Below are 18287 nucleotides of genomic sequence, written 5' to 3'. Positions count from 1 at the left end.
TTTGCCGCAGAAAGGAGCTGCCGAAGAGGTTTCTTTTTTCTTTTCTCCAAACTTTATTGAAATTATAAAGCGAACAGTCAGTCATTCCAGTACATACAAGGCAAATAAGAGTAACAATATACAGTACAATGAAATAGGAAGGATAAATAAATAAAGGATAAAAAAAGAAAAAAAAGGGGGGGGGGGGGGGAATGTGACAGACTTCATAACAACTTTGTACACAGTAAAAAATGGAGTGTCAATATTTCAGAGTAAACCTATTTTAACCTAGATAGAGTATTTACAACTCTATGAGGAGTAAACCAGCTCTAACATCAGAGTTAAAAGTCAGTGTAAAGTTTGTTAGTCACGCAGTGAAGACTTCACTCCACACAGTGTTGATTATTACCAGTCCGCAGGCGTGTGTGGCCTCAGAGCTCTAATGCGCATGAAATTTTCTCCGAAGAGCTGCCACAGTCAGGTAAGTGAAGTTAACATTCCCATATTGGTAACATTGTTTAAAAGGTATTTTTAAACTAAGTAGCTCTTTATAGTTTCACTGATGTCGAGTGAGGACATGTTAGCAGCATTTACCCATAGGTTTAATGGAATTCCAGTAGCTACATGCTAGCAGTTGCTAAAAGTTAAGATGTTCTTTATCTTCTCACTGCGTTAATATGAACCTAAAACATTTTAACTATGTATTTCTGCTGTCTAAATAATATCATTGTCACATGTCAAATCGCACAGTTTGAACAACTAAATTACCGTTTATCAGTAAGCTAATAATCGCTAATTAGCTTACATAAGCGAACATACTTTCAGAAAAAGTGGGTAACATTACCATAAAGTTAACTTTACTGGTTTATATTATTTTAAGCAAATGCCAAAGGCATACACTACTTTAGAGTTTTGCTCATTATTTAGTAAGAAATATGTATTTTGTGTAAATTAACTGATAGCAATGTTAATGACATGTTAAGTAATATTAAGTAATGTTCCTATTTTATAGAAAGGTTTAAGAGTATGGAAAAACCAAATCTCTGAGAGATGCAACCAGAAGACGGATGAGAAACATACTTGAGGCTGAGATGACAGAATAACATGGGTAAGAATCAAAAATGTAAGATATAAAGAAACATTTTAAACATTGTATTATTTTTAATTGTGATGTTTAATGCCAATTATTGAATTTATACATTAGGACATCTCCCCCTAAAAGTGTAAGAGTGATGTATGCGCAGGGCATTGTTGCTCTGTCTCCATATCTGGAAGACCCATATTCACAACATGGATATGTAAGTAAAGGGAACTTTTCAACATTACATACATAATTGCCCTCAGAAATGTTGATAACATAGTCCTTCTTCGTTTATTTAATTACATAGAAACATTACTACGATCCAGAGAACAGTTCAGGATACATTGCATGGCGGTTGAAGACCATTCAAAGAAAAGCTGTGGAGGAAAGAAGCGTCTCAGTTTGCAAATCTCCCAAAAGTAAGTTCACTTATCATTTAAATGATACTGATGTAATTTGTAGGCAGGATTCAATCATACACCTCTCTATGTTCTGTATTTTTGCATTACAGATAGAACAAGATTTCTGACTCCTGTTTTGTGAGGTCACTGGGAGCAAATTCTTGGAGAGGTGGCTCACCAATCTCAAAGCAAAGGTTGTAAAGGAAAGTCATGGACTTGTCCCCACCTCAGAGCTCTTGGAGTTAATGTGCAATGCTGAGTCAGGTACTGAAGTTGAGAATGGTATGATTGTGACTGTTTTTATTTGCCATTGTTGGTTATATAGGTAATTCTGTCAATTCAATGTATTTTTGGAATAATTCTTTGTTTATTCGTCTGTAGGCTGGGACAGTGACTTGTCTACCATCTTGCTGCTGCTACATCTGCTACTACCATCTGCACAAGGGCGAAAGAGACCAGGAAAGATGTCTGCATCTCAAGCTGTCAATAACCTCATCAAATTCCCAAAGGTATGTTGTTTAAAATATACTTTCCATCACCTCTATTTTCATGGACAGTGAGTTGAGCTAATCTACTGTCAGAGGATAGTCACTTAATACTGTTGTTTAATGTGTTGTTGTAGGCTGGAACCAGTGTACAGCAGCATCTAGACAACATCACCCGAAGCAGTCAGCCCTACCATCTTACTCAGGGATCCACAAGAAGCAGCATTCACAGCTTCATTGTGATTGAGAAGCATGCACTTCCATGTAATGCGACAGGTTCTGTAGGAGCCCTTGATGAACTCTTTAGGGCCCATTATGTCTTTGGTACATCATACAGTTCATCCCTGACCAACTTTGTTACTTTTCTGCAACTACGACATTGGGGAAATGTCATATTGCTTTCTCTAGTGAGCATCATAGAACTGTGAATTGTAAAGGTTTGTTACGTTAATTAAATGACACTGAATTGAGAAACATAATAAATGCTGTTACTTTAACCTGTATATTTGTTATTTCCATAATGTAGGATAGATCAGTTATTTAGTAATATAGCATCATAAGATGAATATGAAAAGAATCACACTACAGAGAAATAAAAATGATATATTATTACACATCAGAGTGTTATTATTAAACTAAATTTGGAGTAAAAATAGCTCTATAAAGTGTAATCAAATTACTCTGAACAGTGTGAATAACCCTCAGTGTTAAATATTTTTACACATTTTGTTGTTAATTTTGACACTAAATTGAGTACAATTAACACTGAAAAGTTAACACTGGCCATAGAGTAAATTTAACTAATTTTGAGTGGGACCAAATGTTATCTGAAGCAGAGTTAAAATCAACTCTGTAAGTGTAAAATTGACACTTGGTTTTTTACTGTGTACTTGAAAGTTGTGACAGCTCATTCGTTAAACATTTCTGAATGAATTTCAATCAATGATAAACCTTTTTTATTGGAAGTTAATTTAATAGAGTTTAAGTAATATTCTATTTCAATCAAAAACAAATTAAATGATGGGGTTGAGTTTTGGAATTTACATTTATGTATGTGGAATTTCCCTAATAAGATGGAGCGGCCGAAAAGTGAACTGTCAAAAGTACTGAACATGACATCACTTATTTATGAATAAGCTTAATAATTAAAGTCAGTCATATATCCACAAACACAACAAGCTGAAAGTCAGTGATTTTATATATATATATATATATATATATATATATATATATATTAGGGGTGCAACGATATTCGTATCGATATTGAACCGTTCGATACAGTGCTTTCGGTTCGGTACGCATATGTATCGAACAATACAACATTTGTAATTTATTTTATCAATTTTCCTTCTGACGATGCTGTCTGTGTTGAGCGCTCAGTGGATCTGTGTTCGACTACTCCGCCTAGGCTGCACTGTCGAGCGCAGATCCACTGAGCGCTCAACACAGACAGCATAGTCAGAAGGAAGAGCACAGGGCAAGCTAGCGAGACAGAAGTTAAGCTCTCCCTGCAACAGGCAAATTGAACCTCATTCAGATCTGGCGTTTGGAATTATTTTGGTTTTCATGTGACGTATGACCCTGAAGGTAAGCGAGTCATGGACTAAAGTAAAACAGTATGTTGGATGTGCCATGCAATGCTCAATTACATTGGTGTGAACTAGTGTGTTAGCTCGTTAACGTGTTGGCCGTCCAGCCCCATGCACGGAGCGATCGGCGGTAGCTCGTTAACGGAGATTTGCCGCGTTGTGGCGTTAAGGTCATTTCAACGAGATTAACCTGAAAGCACTAGTGGGAACACAACGAATATGACTGCACATTTACGCCGACATCATCCTAGTGCAAAGACAAGTGGAAGCAGACAAAAAAAAGCAAGCATGCTACCAACTTTAGCCGAGTCATTTAGACAGCTGTTAGCACATGATTCTCCTTATGCTGCTGAGAATATAGCCCAGAAGAAGCGGATAGTATAGCTTTTATTTTGGAAAGAGCCATTTCTCTGTAATAAACTCTCTTTTCCAAAGATGAGTGATTCCTCAATCAGATACAGGGCTTGCAATATCGCTAGCCCGACGTCCTGGAGCTAGCGATTTTTTTCAGTCGGGCTACCAAAATCTATCTCTGCCCTGCCCGTCGGGCTATTGTAGGAAAAATATATGTCAATGCTTTTGCATTCTTTCAGAAATGTAGCTGGGTAATTATGTCATTGGCATCGGTGAGCCACTGTCAATATGTGACATATTGAAGTCGCGTTTGAATTTGCACTTGTTTTTTTGCTTTCACTTTGCAATCATGCGAACTGTGTATAGAGAGTGACAGTACTGATTGGTGAGTGATGATAATTTGTGCACCAATTCCTCTGACATCGTCTTATTAATCGTTAGCTTACTATGCAAACATGACAAGTGAAATCTCCCGCAGCAAGCTTAAACATGTGAGAGGTTGATCGCGCAGAGAATCGCTGAGCTTATGTGAGTGAGTGAGTGTGTAAAAGCATTTCAGTTCTGCTGAGCCAAATAAGACAGGTCAGGGTGAAGAAGTGACAGCCAAAGAAAAGCTTACCACAAAACGGAGAAGTTATGACAAATCAGACTATAAGGCAAAAAGAAAGTGCAGCTTTATGGTTTCATGGACAAAAGAATTTCTGTGGCTGCAATATGACGAGCTAAATAACCAGGGCTGCACATAAGTGGTCCGCAGGTGCACATTCGCTGTCAAAATAAAAAACACGCACAAGGGTTAGGGTTAAATTTAAAAACTGTACTTTTGAGTTAAAATATATATTTATAATTTTAATAAATGACAAATTAAAAATGCATGAACATTTTTTTTGTATCGAAAAAATATCGAACCGTGACACCAAAGTATCGAATCGAACCGAACCGTGAATTTTGTGTATCGTTGCACCCCTAATATATATATATATATATATATATATATATATATATATATATATATATATATCATAATAATCTGACAATACTATAAAATTGGCCATATTATATTTGCATTACCACAGTGAGATGACTTTAGTCTCATGAACAACTAATTGTTATTTACTAACTAATCTTAAATGACTGTTCAGCACAGAAATGAAGCCCAACAATCATGTTTTACAGTCCCGTGGTCTCAGCCTCAGATACTCAACTAATCAAAGTGATGTCAAAAATGAATGACCAACAAAACATTTTTCTCCTTCATTTCTGTCAAACAAAGCTGTATGTAACGTGTCTCGCGGTTAGTATCATGGTTGCTAGGCAACCTGAACAGCGCGACGAAGCGTATACCGTCCCATTTCACAAGCCTCTCACTTCCGCACTTCTCGTACTTATAGTACGCACCGTACGTAGTACCCGTAGTGCGCGTACTTCAAGCGTGCAGACCCTGAATTGGGACACAGCCAACATGTCCCGCAGTTCTCCAGAGGCCTGGTAACGAACTAATCATGTGATTCAGGTGTGTTGACCCAAGGTGAGATCTAAAACCTGCAGGACACCAGCCCTCGAGGCCTGGAATTGCCCACCCCTGCTCTAGATCCACAAGGTTGTCATGGCAAAAACAAACTGGTGAAACTGAGACTTGTCAAATGTTTCCTTGTGCAAACCTTATTAAAATTAAAATAAATTAATGATTCTGCAAAGCTCGGAATAAACACTTTGCATGATGGGATGCTTAAGTACTAATGCCGCCTACTTTAAGGAGTCAGAAATATATGATTGAGAAACAGGTGGGAAGTAACAAAGTGCGAATTCTTTCTTGCTGTACAATTTCAAGGTATCTGTACTTTACTTGAGTATTTTTCTGATAACTTTTTACTTTTACTCCCTTCATTTTAACCCAAATATCTGTACTTTCAACTACTTCCATTTTCAAAACAGGCTTAGTGCTTTAGGCTCAGTGGTATCATTTACAGTGTTTATACTCGTAGGCCTACTTTAGTAGGCATATGTTGTAGTCAGCTTCTAGCTAGCACTACAGATGAGGAGTAAGCATGAAGGGAGTAGCGTTTCTACTCGACATAACATTTCTATCAGCTCAACAAAATCAGCAAACACACTGCTGAACAATGGGCTGTGAGGTCAGTTTCTTGGTCATTAATATGCAAAATGTCATGACTTGACATAAAGGAGAAGGATGTACACATCCTGGACAGGGAGGAACGCTGGTTTGAGTGGGGAGTCAAGGAGGCCACTTAGGTGAAAAAGGAAAGATCATCTCTGAATCGAGGAGGGGGCCTAAGGGTACATCTTTCACCATCTTACAATGTTGTGATTGCAGCCATTTCCCAACTGCCCATTGATCAAGGGTCATGTCAATTTGCATATTAATGATCAAGAAACTGATCTCATTGTTTGCCCATGGTGCTAGTTTCAGTGAATATGTACTTTTTATAAGGATGGGGAAACCTGCATTGATCTGAGACTCAGGAAGTCACTTGGGTGATTGACTGAAAACATTACAACCAGATGATGTGTTTTATGGGTTACATGAAAATACTCTGTAGTTTGTGAAGGATAAAAAGGTTAGTTTGCATTAAAATGGTAAATTCACAGTAAAACACTGTGTTTGACTGCTACACAGTGGCTGTGGTGGTTAGTGCTGGTTTAAATCAAGTGTGATTAATTTACATTTAAGCTGATGATTCTGAGCTCCATTTACTGAATTCAATTGTTAGACCAACTTTATACCATCTAGTATAAAGACATCATACAGTATGCTGTTGGTGTAGCAAATGGAAGACAGCTCCCAGTGTAACTACTAACTGTACTTATGTTTCTTTTTATGTGTGGAGGCAAAGTCACCCTCTTGTGGTCTAAATAACACATTCAAGCTAAGCACATTCATTAGAATTAGTATTTAGATTCAAATAACATTTGTATTCTCATATGTCTGAATAATTAATATTTTATTCTGACACGGTGTGAAGCACCCACAATTTCGTTGTCCATATATATTATGACAGTAAAGGGCTATTCTATTGTATTCTATTCTAATATTGTATTTGTATGACATTAATAGAGCAGAGTTACCTGTCCATAAAAATAGATGGTATAATTGTCTTTCAAGGAGCTACTTTTTATTTTCGGACTTTGAGTACATTTCAGAGATTGTGCTTTTTTACTTTCACTTGAGTAAAGAAGTGGAATCAGTACTTCAGCGTTTACTGGAGTATTTTCTAACACAAGTATCTGTACTTCTACTTAAGTACAGACTGTATGTACTTTTGCTACCTCTGCTGAGATCACGTTGCTCTGGGACACACATCCATAGTTCCGCTATCCATCCATGGCAAACGATACCGAAATCCGGCTAGAGCCTTCAAAATAAAAGTCGCACAGCTCTAAAATAGATTATAAAACTCAGCAGTTAAATGGCCAGATAAATGATTGTCGTCGCTATATGTTAGATGTGAACCAAACACTTATAGGTAAGGTTGAATTCCCACTCTAATGCCCCTGTTTTCGTCAACAAGCTTTACTTAGCTATGTAGTTAATATTAACCGGACACAAATTGTGAAGTGATGGCGTCACAGCGGGTAACTTGACAATTGCTATCTTGGCGATAAGGAAGTTTATCTTCACGTTTCCGGACTAAATCCCAATTTATTTAACTCGGGGGTATGTTCATAATCTCATTAGCTATTTCTGCTATCGGCATGTACCTCTTGAGGTGAGGTTGCGTTTTAACAACGTGTTTGTTAGCCAAACAAGCGTAGCGTTAGCTAACGTTGCCTTGGTGCATATAGCTAGCATAGTGGGTATTTTGTAATTTTACTTTAGGCTAGCTAAGTGTTCAGCGTACTGTAATGGGAGATGACAGAGCCATCACTCAATAGAATAACGAGCGATATGTAAAGGTATCCTTAGCAAGTAGCTACGAGTGGCTTCTAAATGTAACAAGCTAACTATGCTATCGCATGTGTGAAGTGAGCACAGCATCCTCCATTGTTCATTCACTCCTCCAGAGCTGATAGTGTAAAGCTGAGCCTGAGCTATTTTCCTGCTTAACCTTGAAAGCTGTGTATGTTACAACTTAAATTTTAATTATATTAGTTTATTATGAGTTTAACTTATCGACTAACTCGAGCTCCAGAGGTGTCCGTGGCTCTTTTAAACATGCAGGAGAATAACAGATTATGAATACTACTAATCTGACGTTTCATCATGCCAGTTGTTTTTGTATAACCGTTAATCTAACATTAAACTCACATCAGAGAGACAAGACACGATTTACCGTCCACACTTTGTTGTTAATCAGACTGTTGAGCCTCCTATCAGACACCTGGAGGAGCTGAAGCACAGCAGAGACCTCAGAGCAGCTTGATACCTACCGACACAGTGTGTGAAGAATGTCTTCACCCATATACTACAATCAAGACAGTGTGACACGCTTCAAGAAAAGAAAGGCTCGTTTCTCTTTCAGTGAAGTCCACATATTGCTGGATGAAGTTAGGAAGCACCGTATGGTTGTTGTGGGTATGTATTAGCTTATCAGTTGCTTACAGCATTTAGGATTTTTATTTTTTTTAATTCAGCTCTTTCTGAAAAGATTGTGTCTGGAGAATGAATAAATGAGTGTGATGTGGCTGGTCATGAAAACGTTACCAGCAGAGGTAATTGAAACATTTAAATGTGCAAAGTATGCAAGAACTGAGTGCGAATTTCTGTATTATAATAACTTTAATCTTATGCAGTCACTGACAGTGACAGGATTTCTTTTTTTCATTCCCAAAGGCAAATTCAATCGTGGTGTGCCAACAGACATGAAAAAGCGCACATGGGCAGAGATTACTGCACGGGTCAATGAGATTGGAGAGTGCCAACGTGAGGTCATAGAAGTCATCAAGAAGTGGTCTGACCTAAAGTGTGACACAAAACGGAAAGTGGCTGCTATGAGGTCGGGGACAGTGCCCAACAGAGGCCTCAACTCACGCCTTTCCCGGGATCTTAACCAGACAGAGAAAATAGTCCTCCAGATACTGGAGATGGACGATGAGGAGCAGAGCTCCGGTGACTTCGGCCTGCTGGGGGAAGACGACGATGTACCAGAGGAGGAAGAAGAATTGGACGAGGATGATATGATTGCAATGCAGAGCTCTCCTAATGGCGGGTTGGACATGACACCTATGCCTCCACCTTCTTCCTACAAGATAGGACAGTCAGGTAGCAAAGGGGGTCACATATTGACCTCATTTCAGTCTAAACATGAGTGCATTGTGAACACACACACATGTCCTATAAATTATTGCATGCAGTGTCTTTTTTCACATTCCTGCAATTAGTTTTATATGAACTGTAAAAGTGACAATAAAAGTGATTTGATTTGATTTGAACTGTTAATGTTGCAGGGGACTCATCACAGCCATCTTTTGATGTGCAATATGAGGTGCCTCCAGCAGAAGGTGAGCTGTCAAGAAATTGCTTTTCTGGTTTATGTTAGTACTTAGAAAATGCTGATGTGTCTTATTTGTCTCAGATACTGAAAATGCATTTGGAGACTCGGACGATGAACAAAGAGACGATATGCTTCCTTCAACTCAGACAGCAAAGCCAAAAGATGATCACCAAGCTAACAGCAGCACCCAGAAACAAGCGCAACCTCACACGTCTACTGGACTGCCGGCATCTGCGGCTGCGTTTCCGTCGCCCGGTCAGTCCTCGCAGAGCACGAGAGACAGCATGCTGCACAGTGCATCGCTGAGCCTTCAGGAGCAGCACGCCACCAACATCCTGCTGGAGACTGTGTCGCGCTCCCTGGAGCTTCTGTCGGAGTCAGTGCAGCAGCTGGCAGAGACTCAGCAGGAGTTTGTGCGCGAGTCGCTGCAGCTCCAGCGGGAGACGGTGCAGGTGCTCAGAGACTTCACAGGTGGAGCCATCGCACTCATGCATGACAAACTGAATGGACGGCCGGCATTATAACAGCAGTGACACATGGAGGTGTGAGGGTCTGTTATCTCACTGACGTCACACATGACCTTCAGGTGCAGGAACTTCTCGGTTCTTTTGGACTTCACCTGTGGTTTTTAAATCAGCAGATTTTCTGTGGTTATATTTTAAAACTATTGGTAGACTCATTGTATCGTTGGAATTACTGTTTGTGTGGTTATATGAAAGTGGATTGCAAAAACAACCAATATTAGCCATAAAGAAAGAACCTGGAGAGTTTTTCGTTTTGCTACTGACAGTGAGACTCCACCACATTTTCTATTGATAAAACAACTTGTTTAAAGCCTCTGAAAAGTTCTCAGAATGCGTTTGTGTCCTTATGTTGTACGTTTCCCTTACTTTATGTCTGGAGATTATCACGTGTACTGTAATGGTGAGTGGATGTCTGCACTTGACCATTATATGGTCTTTATGTCTGAGCGCTAACTGTGGTGTGTGTTAGATACTTTTAAAATACAAGTAAGTATATTATTTGTGATTGATTTTGGTTTTTTACATTGCAAACATGAACACTTGAATATGAAAATTTCACTAAGTTCTTTTAAAAATATAATAAACTGGTGTATTTAAACAGAACATAAGCCAACCTCTGAGCTGTGATCTATAACATGCAAACACTCTACAATTTCCAAGTGTCCTTTTGTGCAGGAACTAAGTGCTTCCGGTGAAGCTACCATCTTTAAATTACACCCTGAAAGTCCTATTCTGATGACTAGCACATCTGAGATGCTTGGTTGATCTCTTGCAGTGTGTCAAATGGGAAACGTCATGTTGTGTTTGACTTTGAGAAAGAAGGTTAAGTCAGAGAGGCACATCTAGCGAATATGGGTCATTTCTACTGAATGTGCTTCCCTCAGGAGATTACAGTAGTGCTGTTGCACATAGTAGCTTAAATATCTTAGAAATACATTTAAAGATTTATCATTTATGTGTAATATTTTATCACCCAAGATTGTGTTATCTTTAAATAGCTCTCACTAAATCCTGACAGTGCAGACCAGCGGTGTCAACAGAAACACCCAGCAAGTGTTGCAGGAGTACAGATGTAGCAGCAGGGGGCTCTGCTGCACTGATTGTCCAGGATGGTCTGTGCTGAGATGATGACAATTTGCTTTTTTTGTATAAGCATTCTCTACATCAATGTGCAAATGCATCTTATATGGAAACAACTGTGTGAAGCTATCAGAATAGCTTGTTAGTTTGTGGATCATTCCAACAACAATAAGAAGAATGTTAACTTTATGTACACGACACCTCTTGAAACCTTTACAGAAGACAAGATAGAACACAAACAGTTTATAAGTCAGTGCACATGTACTGCATTGTTGTGGCTGTGCTCCAAACTCTCTTTTGGGATTGACAGAAATAAACTGAATGTATCCCAATAAATCCACGCTCTGTTGTTTACTGTAGACTAAAACATGAATTTCCGTCTCTCCGCTGACAGATTTAATGAGCGTAATGAAGTTTCTGTCTTTTGGCATAAATATGCAGCCTAGCATTGTCAGATGTTGGGGTGGTGGTAGCCTCATTTATAGAGAGCTTCTCCTAATTAAATGCAGTGACAGATACTGACACACACATAGAGAGAGAAAGAGGAATGGTTAAGTCGAACTGCATTGTTCTCCTGCAGCCCTTCTGCCTCAGTTGGTTAAACAGCTGCCAGGGCTGGGCCGGCGTGCCGCAGCAGGGAGGGGAGGAGGGCGGGATCCAGCAGGAGTTCAACAATCTGATGCCGTTTCCTCCATCGCTGAGTGGTAGGGGGCAGCATTATTGTGTCTGGATGGGGGCTGGGGTCCTGAATAGGCAGCTGTATTCACATTGTGAGCGGGTCTTTCACCTTCAGTTCCTTACGGAGCCCTTAAAACTGAGACTTAAGCCTTTCTGAAAAGACCTTATTCACTTTGAGTGCCTATAAAACTGTATTCTGCCAGATTCCAACCCCCCCTCTTCTTCTTTGAGAATAAAGTATGACTTATTGGAGGGTACACTAAATCTACACACGATTCCATTCAGTTGTTAAATACCTTCATAGGCTGGATTTCTCTGTACTATTCCACACGACATGATGCATTATGGTCAGAAGAATGAATGTCAAAGGTAAAAAATGCTGTGACCCATATAATAAAAAAGGTAGATTAAAACAAACAAGGTTGGATCAAATAATATACTAGACTTTATATTTTAGAATATGAGAACTACTTGCTTTGAACAGTATAGCTGCTGAAACACTGTAACAGTCTTTAGTTAAAATAGTTAGTGAAACACACTCTTTCTAGCTATAGTGTAAATGTTCACATTTCTGCAGAGCCGCTCACCATTTGGCAAGACAACAGATTTCAAGAGGCACATTGAAAAGGGTAAAAAGAAAAAAATCTATCCATCGATCTGTCCGTCTGCAAGTCTATATGTAAGTTTCCTCCCCCTTTCTAATGCCCCAGTTGACCCCTTGGCCTTTCCTTTTCTTCAGTTTTCACCAACACCTGTTTTCATTCCCTCGTTCATCCAGCTCCCCCTTTCATCTCCCATCTGCCACTGAAGCTGCTGCAGGGCTAAGTATGGAAAGGTAGGACTGGAGGAAGCCAGAGCTGCTGCTCAGCTTGGACGGGTTTAGATAATTATCATGATTTCTTTTGTGCCCTAACAAAAGCATAATTATGCATCTGCTGCTAAGCCAAAGACTTCACTTTTATTTACTTCATCGCGGCCGTTGTTTCGGGAAGGATTTGGGACTTGATCGGAGACACAGATTTCTTCCTTCCATATATTAAAGCAATTTTTAAAAATTTCTTTAAAACCATATAAAAGGTTTATAGTCATAAACTGGATCTGTGAAGTTATACAAAGACAATAACAGGTTGCACCCATTAAAAGGAACTCGGGCAGTTTTTTATCTGCTTCCCTTTTTTTGATCAAACTCTTCATTTTTCTCACAGAGTGGGCAGATTTCTTTCTAGAAGAACTTTGAAGACAGTCATCCTCATATTAACCTGTTTAGCCTGCATGTCCCCAGGACTTAATTTACCAGCATTATGAACACTACCATGGAGACACAACCTGCAGAGGAGGGAACAAGTGTCAGTAAATACTAGCTGCTGCAGTATTATTGCTGTTGTTGTCTGTGGAATTGTGAAAGTGTTAGAAAGATGAATATGAATAAGATGTTATTAATAAAAAGAACGAGAATAAAATAAATGATCAGAGAGAAATTATAGAATATAAGAGAAGAGAGTCTACTCTTGTGTGATATTACTTCAGTATCAAATTATTCCATATTATGGGTGAAGGATTTGGTTTTACCATTGCAGTTGCACCCAGGTCCCTAGCATTCTCCTCTGTCACACCAACCATCTGCATACCCTCCTTTATTACATCTATGAACCCACTCTGTGGTCTTCCTGCTTGGCAGCTCCATATTCAACATCCTTTGTCCAATATATCAACTTTAACTTCTCTGTACATGTAGAAACCACCTAAACTTGCTTCTACTATAACTTAGCCTCCAAACCTCTCATCCCAGCCTGTTGCTCTGATATGTCTATCCTGTCCATTGTAGTCACTCCCAATGAAAAACGTTCATTACTCACCTTTAGCTGAGGTAACTGCTGTACCTCTTGAGCCACACCCAACTCCTATAGCACCTGGTACCCCCATCCAAGTACTAACCAGGCCTGACCCTGCTTGGCTTCTGAGATTAGATGTGATTGGGTGTAATCAAGGTAGTATGACCGTAGCCTCAACCAGTGGTCATTTTGTGAGGACAAGCTGATATCAATTAGACCAAAGTGAAACCATTCTGTCATAATTCTTCCCATCTATTCTTTATATTACTTTCATCCTTTGGAAATTAGGCATTATCAGAGGAAACAGGCTTGCCTTTAATTCCACTCAATTCTCAATTTCATGGACGTGTCTGTGTCCTATTAGAAAAGGCTTGAGCTTGTCAGGCTGAGAAAGCAGCAGCTTTGCTTCAGGTTTGTGCATGCTCATTGTGGATAAACTTCAGGTCCTTGATGGGAGACTGGTTAGAGATCAGGGTGCTGGACAAGCTGCTGCTGGCTCCAATTTCCCTGCTCTGAGATTAACAGTTGCTCGTTTTTGAACAGAAATAGCATCATTAAGCAGAAAAGTTTTCTCTTGCTGACCATATTGGGCAACATGTTTGATGTAGAGGAGCTAGAGTGCAGTGTGAAGAAATTCTTAATAACTGCTTTAGCACGTTAGCAAAGAAAACCCTGATGATAGAGTGCAGAGGTCGGCTCCTGCCACGTGCAGGAAACAGGCAAGATGAACCGGAGCACACTCGGACTGCATTTTCACATTAGCATCTCTTAGAAATAAATGGGTGGAATGAATGTACAACGTTTAACCAAATGTTAAACTATTTTCATAATCTCTTTCTGATTATGTCTATTCCTTCCTCCGCTGCTGCTCTGTTTCCTCCCTCCTTTCCTCCTCACCTCAGAGCCTGAACTGAAGTCCGGGCTCTAACACATGAAAACGTGCATAAACATGCTTTGTTCCTGATATTGCCACAAGTACTTATCATCAGCATATTAAACCCTAACCAACAATTTACTGCAATATTTCTATTTAGAAAACTTCGTAACAGATGGTAACTTATTCTTATTCTTGTACTTTTACATCTATTTTTTGCCTCTTTAGTTCTATATTTGATAAATTCTCCACATAAGGTATTTTTCTTTTTACAGACAATATTTACAGCTGACCTTGTGATGGATTATCTATATAATCTGTTTTTTTTATTTTGCTGTATTTTTTTATAATGTAATAATTTAAATATACTTTGTTTTGTTTACATATTTTCTCAGTGAATCTTTCTCAGTTTTGCACATACATATATTTTTAAAAAGCACTCACTGAGTCTTCCATTTCTCTTCCAGCTGTTTGTAGAAATATTTTATTATTATTTGCAATTACATGAAGGCCCACAGCAGACCATATGAACTGGATGAGTAACCAACTTTCACAGGAGGGCATTCAACTCAAGTCACTGTGCTACTCAGGAAAACCAAAAAACTGAAAAATGAACCAAAATCAAAAACCCTTTACAAATAGTATACTCATGGAGAAAACAGGAGAGATTTTTTTTTCTGGGTGCAGAAGTGGATTGATCAACTCACCACACACTAGGACAGAATATCCTGTTTTCATTTGTTTTGCAATTTTGAAGCAGGGTTATGCTTTAAAGCTGCATGAGCTGATGAATGACCTCTTTTAGTTTCAAGGAGACATGAGCTGCACTTCCCAAAGTCTGACCTGCATAGAGCCACCTGCTCAGGGTCCTCCTCACTCAGGATGGTCACCGTGATTGCTGCAGAAGCAGAACTAAACTACTGTGAACCAAATAATTAAACTGAGCGTGCACTGCAAATACCCATTCAAACAAGTGTTTTTCATTACCAAACTGTATGAATTAATGTAACTATGCCAGCCCTTTCCATTTTTATTTTAAACATCTAAATGATTATGAAGTATTTTTGTAAAAATAAATAAATAAATAAATAAAAATCTTTGTTTAATATGACTTGCCTGGACTGATATTAAGAAATGTAGATCAGCACAAAGGAAATAATTGAATGTTGTGGCAGCTTTGAAAGGAGAAGTTTGGGGCCTAGAAGGATTACAAGCACAGCCTGGAGGAAGTAAGCAGATACAGATGTCCTGAGCAGATGAGAAGTAAATTTCCTAAAAAACTTTAAGAAGGTCATTTCATGACATGTGGCTGGAGGCTGTAAAGATGAGAAGATACTGTATATTTGTTAGTTTTAGCCAGTGACTTGCCTCATAATACACTTCCAGCTATCTCACACCTCTTTGACTCATAAATTTATTCAGTGGGGAGGTGGCAAGGCTTTTCTGGTACCCAGCAGTGCATCCAGCATCTTAACGAGATAAACCAATAAGTCACATGGCATGCATAAAATTAGAGGCTGCCTGCATATGGGCGCACACAAACAGAACATCACAACCCAGTACACATCCATCCCGTACCTCCCATTGTTGTGCAGTCAGACAACAGGACGGGACTCCAGAAGTGGCCACAACCGGCTGACTTCTCCCCTGAGAGCCTGCGCGAGTCAGATTTGCAGCAGCTACCCTCCCTTCAAGAGTCCTCAGGGAGAAGGATCTCCAAGCTGCTGCGGGGCCATAGACGAAGCAGATGCCGACCACTCAAACTAATGGGAGGTCCGCGGCGGCCGGGGTGGGGGCTTACATAACTCTTCTTTGGTTCCCATGCCCTGTGGCACGTTCATGTCACACCCTCGCAAGTAATACAGATGACAACAGCAGTGAGGGTGCACTGTCCATCTGCTCCCCACACAAAGACACAGGCATCCTCCTGCAGCATCTGCAGGAGGATGCAGATACTGTATACGCTCAGAGTGCACACATTAAAGAACATTGCTGTCTCACCCAGAGGAACAACAGATAAGGTAATTGTCATGTCTGTGTGACACGAGGGCTGTAGGATGGACATATGATCTGATGTACAGGAACAGGTGTTCCACACATCCTTTGCTTCATGACATAAAACCACACAGAGCATCTGATACGTGCACAAAAACAAACAACTGCAGCTCTGATGTTTTGCATTATTTATGGGCTCTAACTTCTAACACACATCAGCAGACGGATGGCTATTTTTTTTTCAGTTAACCAGTTGAAGCACAGATATTTGATCATTTTCTCTGCCGTTTTGTATTCTCACATTGTGATCATCATGGTAAAAAAATACAAAACAAAATAATTGCTATATCAATGGGGATTTTTTGAAAGTATCAAGAAGTTAAACTGATTTCAAACTTTATTGTCTCTCCTTTTTGGGCAAATGAATTCGACCTAAAATAAAAGTTTATACAAAAAGAACAATTACAAAATTGTTAACAGCACGAGTCAAAATCAACACCCGCAGGTCAAATCTGGTCTCTACCCACAGTCCACAAACATGAGTGTTTGGTCCTGATGATTCTACAATTTAGGTAGCAAACATGTGCAGAACCAAGGATTTATATGGATTTGTACTTTTCAGTGATCAGTAAAATATATATAACATACAGGTGACTGCATTACACTGAGTCTGATCTCAAAGTGATGGGGCTGAAAGGACATTTCTATGTGCAGCCAGGTCCACAGCAGAAGTTTCCACTGTGTGGTACATGATGTTTTTCTCAATGTATCATAAATACATTGTTATTCTCACCATAAATGTGTTTATTTTTTGTGTTAGAAACAAAACAAAACAAACAGTTGAAAAGTTTGTAATGAGGTGATAGCTGGCAATCAGGGCCAAGTCGGGAGAGCACATAGTGCCAACTTTAAAAACAACACAGATTACAAAAACGATAAACCTACAAACCTCCTCCTCATGGGTACTCCTCAGTTAACTGAAACGAGATTTTTTCCCCCATAAAACTCAGATGGTTTAAGTTGATGGATGGATGCAACAGATAACAATTCAAACAGACAAGAAAGTTAAAGAAGACACAACAACTCCTCTCCTGTCCAAGCAGGATTTATTTGGCCTACAGGCATACGGTTACACCTGCCCAATCAAACTATTGCTAAATCGTCCTTTTTTCCAAGGCTGTCGATATTTTAAAGGAGGACTTTTGTTGCGCTTTTAGAATGTTTCCTTTCCGTATTGTGCTCGTTATCTGCAGAGAAGCGTGCCAGGATATTCAGGGGGCCACTTCAGGCACGCGTTCCCCTTTCTCATTTTAATATCAATAGGTATCCACCCGTCGTCCAGCCCCCGTCACAGCACACATATACCAACTGACATGTCTGTAAAATGAAAAAAATAATGAACGTAGCTGAAATGCCTTGGGGTTACCATGGTGGAATCATGTGTCAGATTTTATATATTATATTATTTATTCAGTATTAATATTGTTAATTTGTGCTACAGTGACTCATCAATCCACTGTAGTGACAGGGATTTTGGAACTGAAGCACTGGGATGAAGAATTGGTTAACTCACCTTCAAACAAGTATTTATATTAATAAACAGTCAAGCTGCCACATTTTTATTTTGTGCTTCTCTACAGCTTCGATAGCATTAACACTTACTTGAACTAAAACATTAACTGGCTACTAAAATGGATAACAACAAAGGTCGGTGGCAATGGTAGGATCAGTTCAAGGTCTAAAGCTAACAGTTTAGGTGTGTTTACTCTCCTGCGACAGGTGCGGGACTCGGCAACAGACCGGAGTTTTTTCTTAAATCAATAAGGGGTTAGTGGTTTGTGCGCGCCCGCGCAGTGGAAGAAGACGCTTTGAGGAGACAATAGCCGGGTTTGGAACCCCCCAAGGCGGATCATGTGCCGCTGATTATCATACAGCTGTTCGGATGAGGTTCAGACAAAGGCA

The 18287-nt window shown here is 39.4% G+C and overlaps 1 protein-coding gene and 1 long non-coding RNA gene across 7 annotated transcripts; both read left to right on the top strand.

Annotated features, from left to right (window-relative positions):
* Positions 1 to 184: 184 nt before the first annotated feature.
* On the top strand, positions 185 to 2438 carry LOC146699696 (uncharacterized). Of its 3 annotated transcripts, none has more exons than XR_014922447.1 (5): positions 185 to 1087; positions 1184 to 1277; positions 1368 to 1479; positions 1572 to 1970; positions 2084 to 2438. It is a non-coding gene; the product is annotated as an uncharacterized LOC146699696 (long non-coding RNA). The 3 variants fall into 3 exon arrangements; XR_014922448.1 differs by having other exon boundaries at positions 185 to 1277; positions 1572 to 1725; positions 1843 to 1970; XR_014922446.1 differs by having other exon boundaries at positions 185 to 1277.
* A 4789-nt stretch (positions 2439 to 7227) lies between these two features.
* LOC146699695 (uncharacterized) lies at positions 7228 to 10371 on the top strand. 4 transcript variants are annotated; one of them, XM_085469534.1, is made up of 5 exons: positions 7228 to 7374; positions 8206 to 8423; positions 8682 to 9110; positions 9296 to 9349; positions 9424 to 10371. In XM_085469534.1, exons 2-5 carry the CDS (start codon positions 8297 to 8299, stop codon positions 9864 to 9866), a joined length of 1053 nt encoding a protein of 350 aa, XP_085325660.1. In that variant the 5' UTR covers positions 7228 to 7374; positions 8206 to 8296; the 3' UTR covers positions 9867 to 10371. The 4 variants fall into 4 exon arrangements, with proteins under 4 accessions (XP_085325660.1, XP_085325659.1, XP_085325658.1 ...); XM_085469533.1 differs by lacking the exon at positions 7228 to 7374 and adding an exon at positions 7445 to 7565; XM_085469532.1 differs by lacking the exon at positions 7228 to 7374 and adding an exon at positions 7445 to 7617.
* Positions 10372 to 18287: the final 7916 nt, after the last annotated feature.

Source organism: Copadichromis virginalis, linkage group LG10 (genome assembly GCF_057382275.1).
Source record: "Copadichromis virginalis isolate Kocher_CV1m ecotype Utaka linkage group LG10, C_Virginalis_male_GT1.1, whole genome shotgun sequence".
Taxonomy (NCBI): Eukaryota; Metazoa; Chordata; class Actinopteri; order Cichliformes; family Cichlidae; genus Copadichromis; species Copadichromis virginalis.
This window is presented reverse-complemented; position numbering and strand designations above follow the sequence as displayed.

Coding starts and splice junctions, on each gene's coding strand:
- LOC146699695 (XM_085469534.1), top strand. CDS start 8,297: ATGTCTTCACCCATATACTACAATCAAGACAGTGTGACACGCTTCAAG. Junction 9,111..9,295: donor CTACAAGATAGGACAGTCAG/GTAGCAAAGGGG, acceptor TTAATGTTGCAG/GGGACTCATCACAGCCATCT. Junction 9,350..9,423: donor TGAGGTGCCTCCAGCAGAAG/GTGAGCTGTCAA, acceptor TATTTGTCTCAG/ATACTGAAAATGCATTTGGA.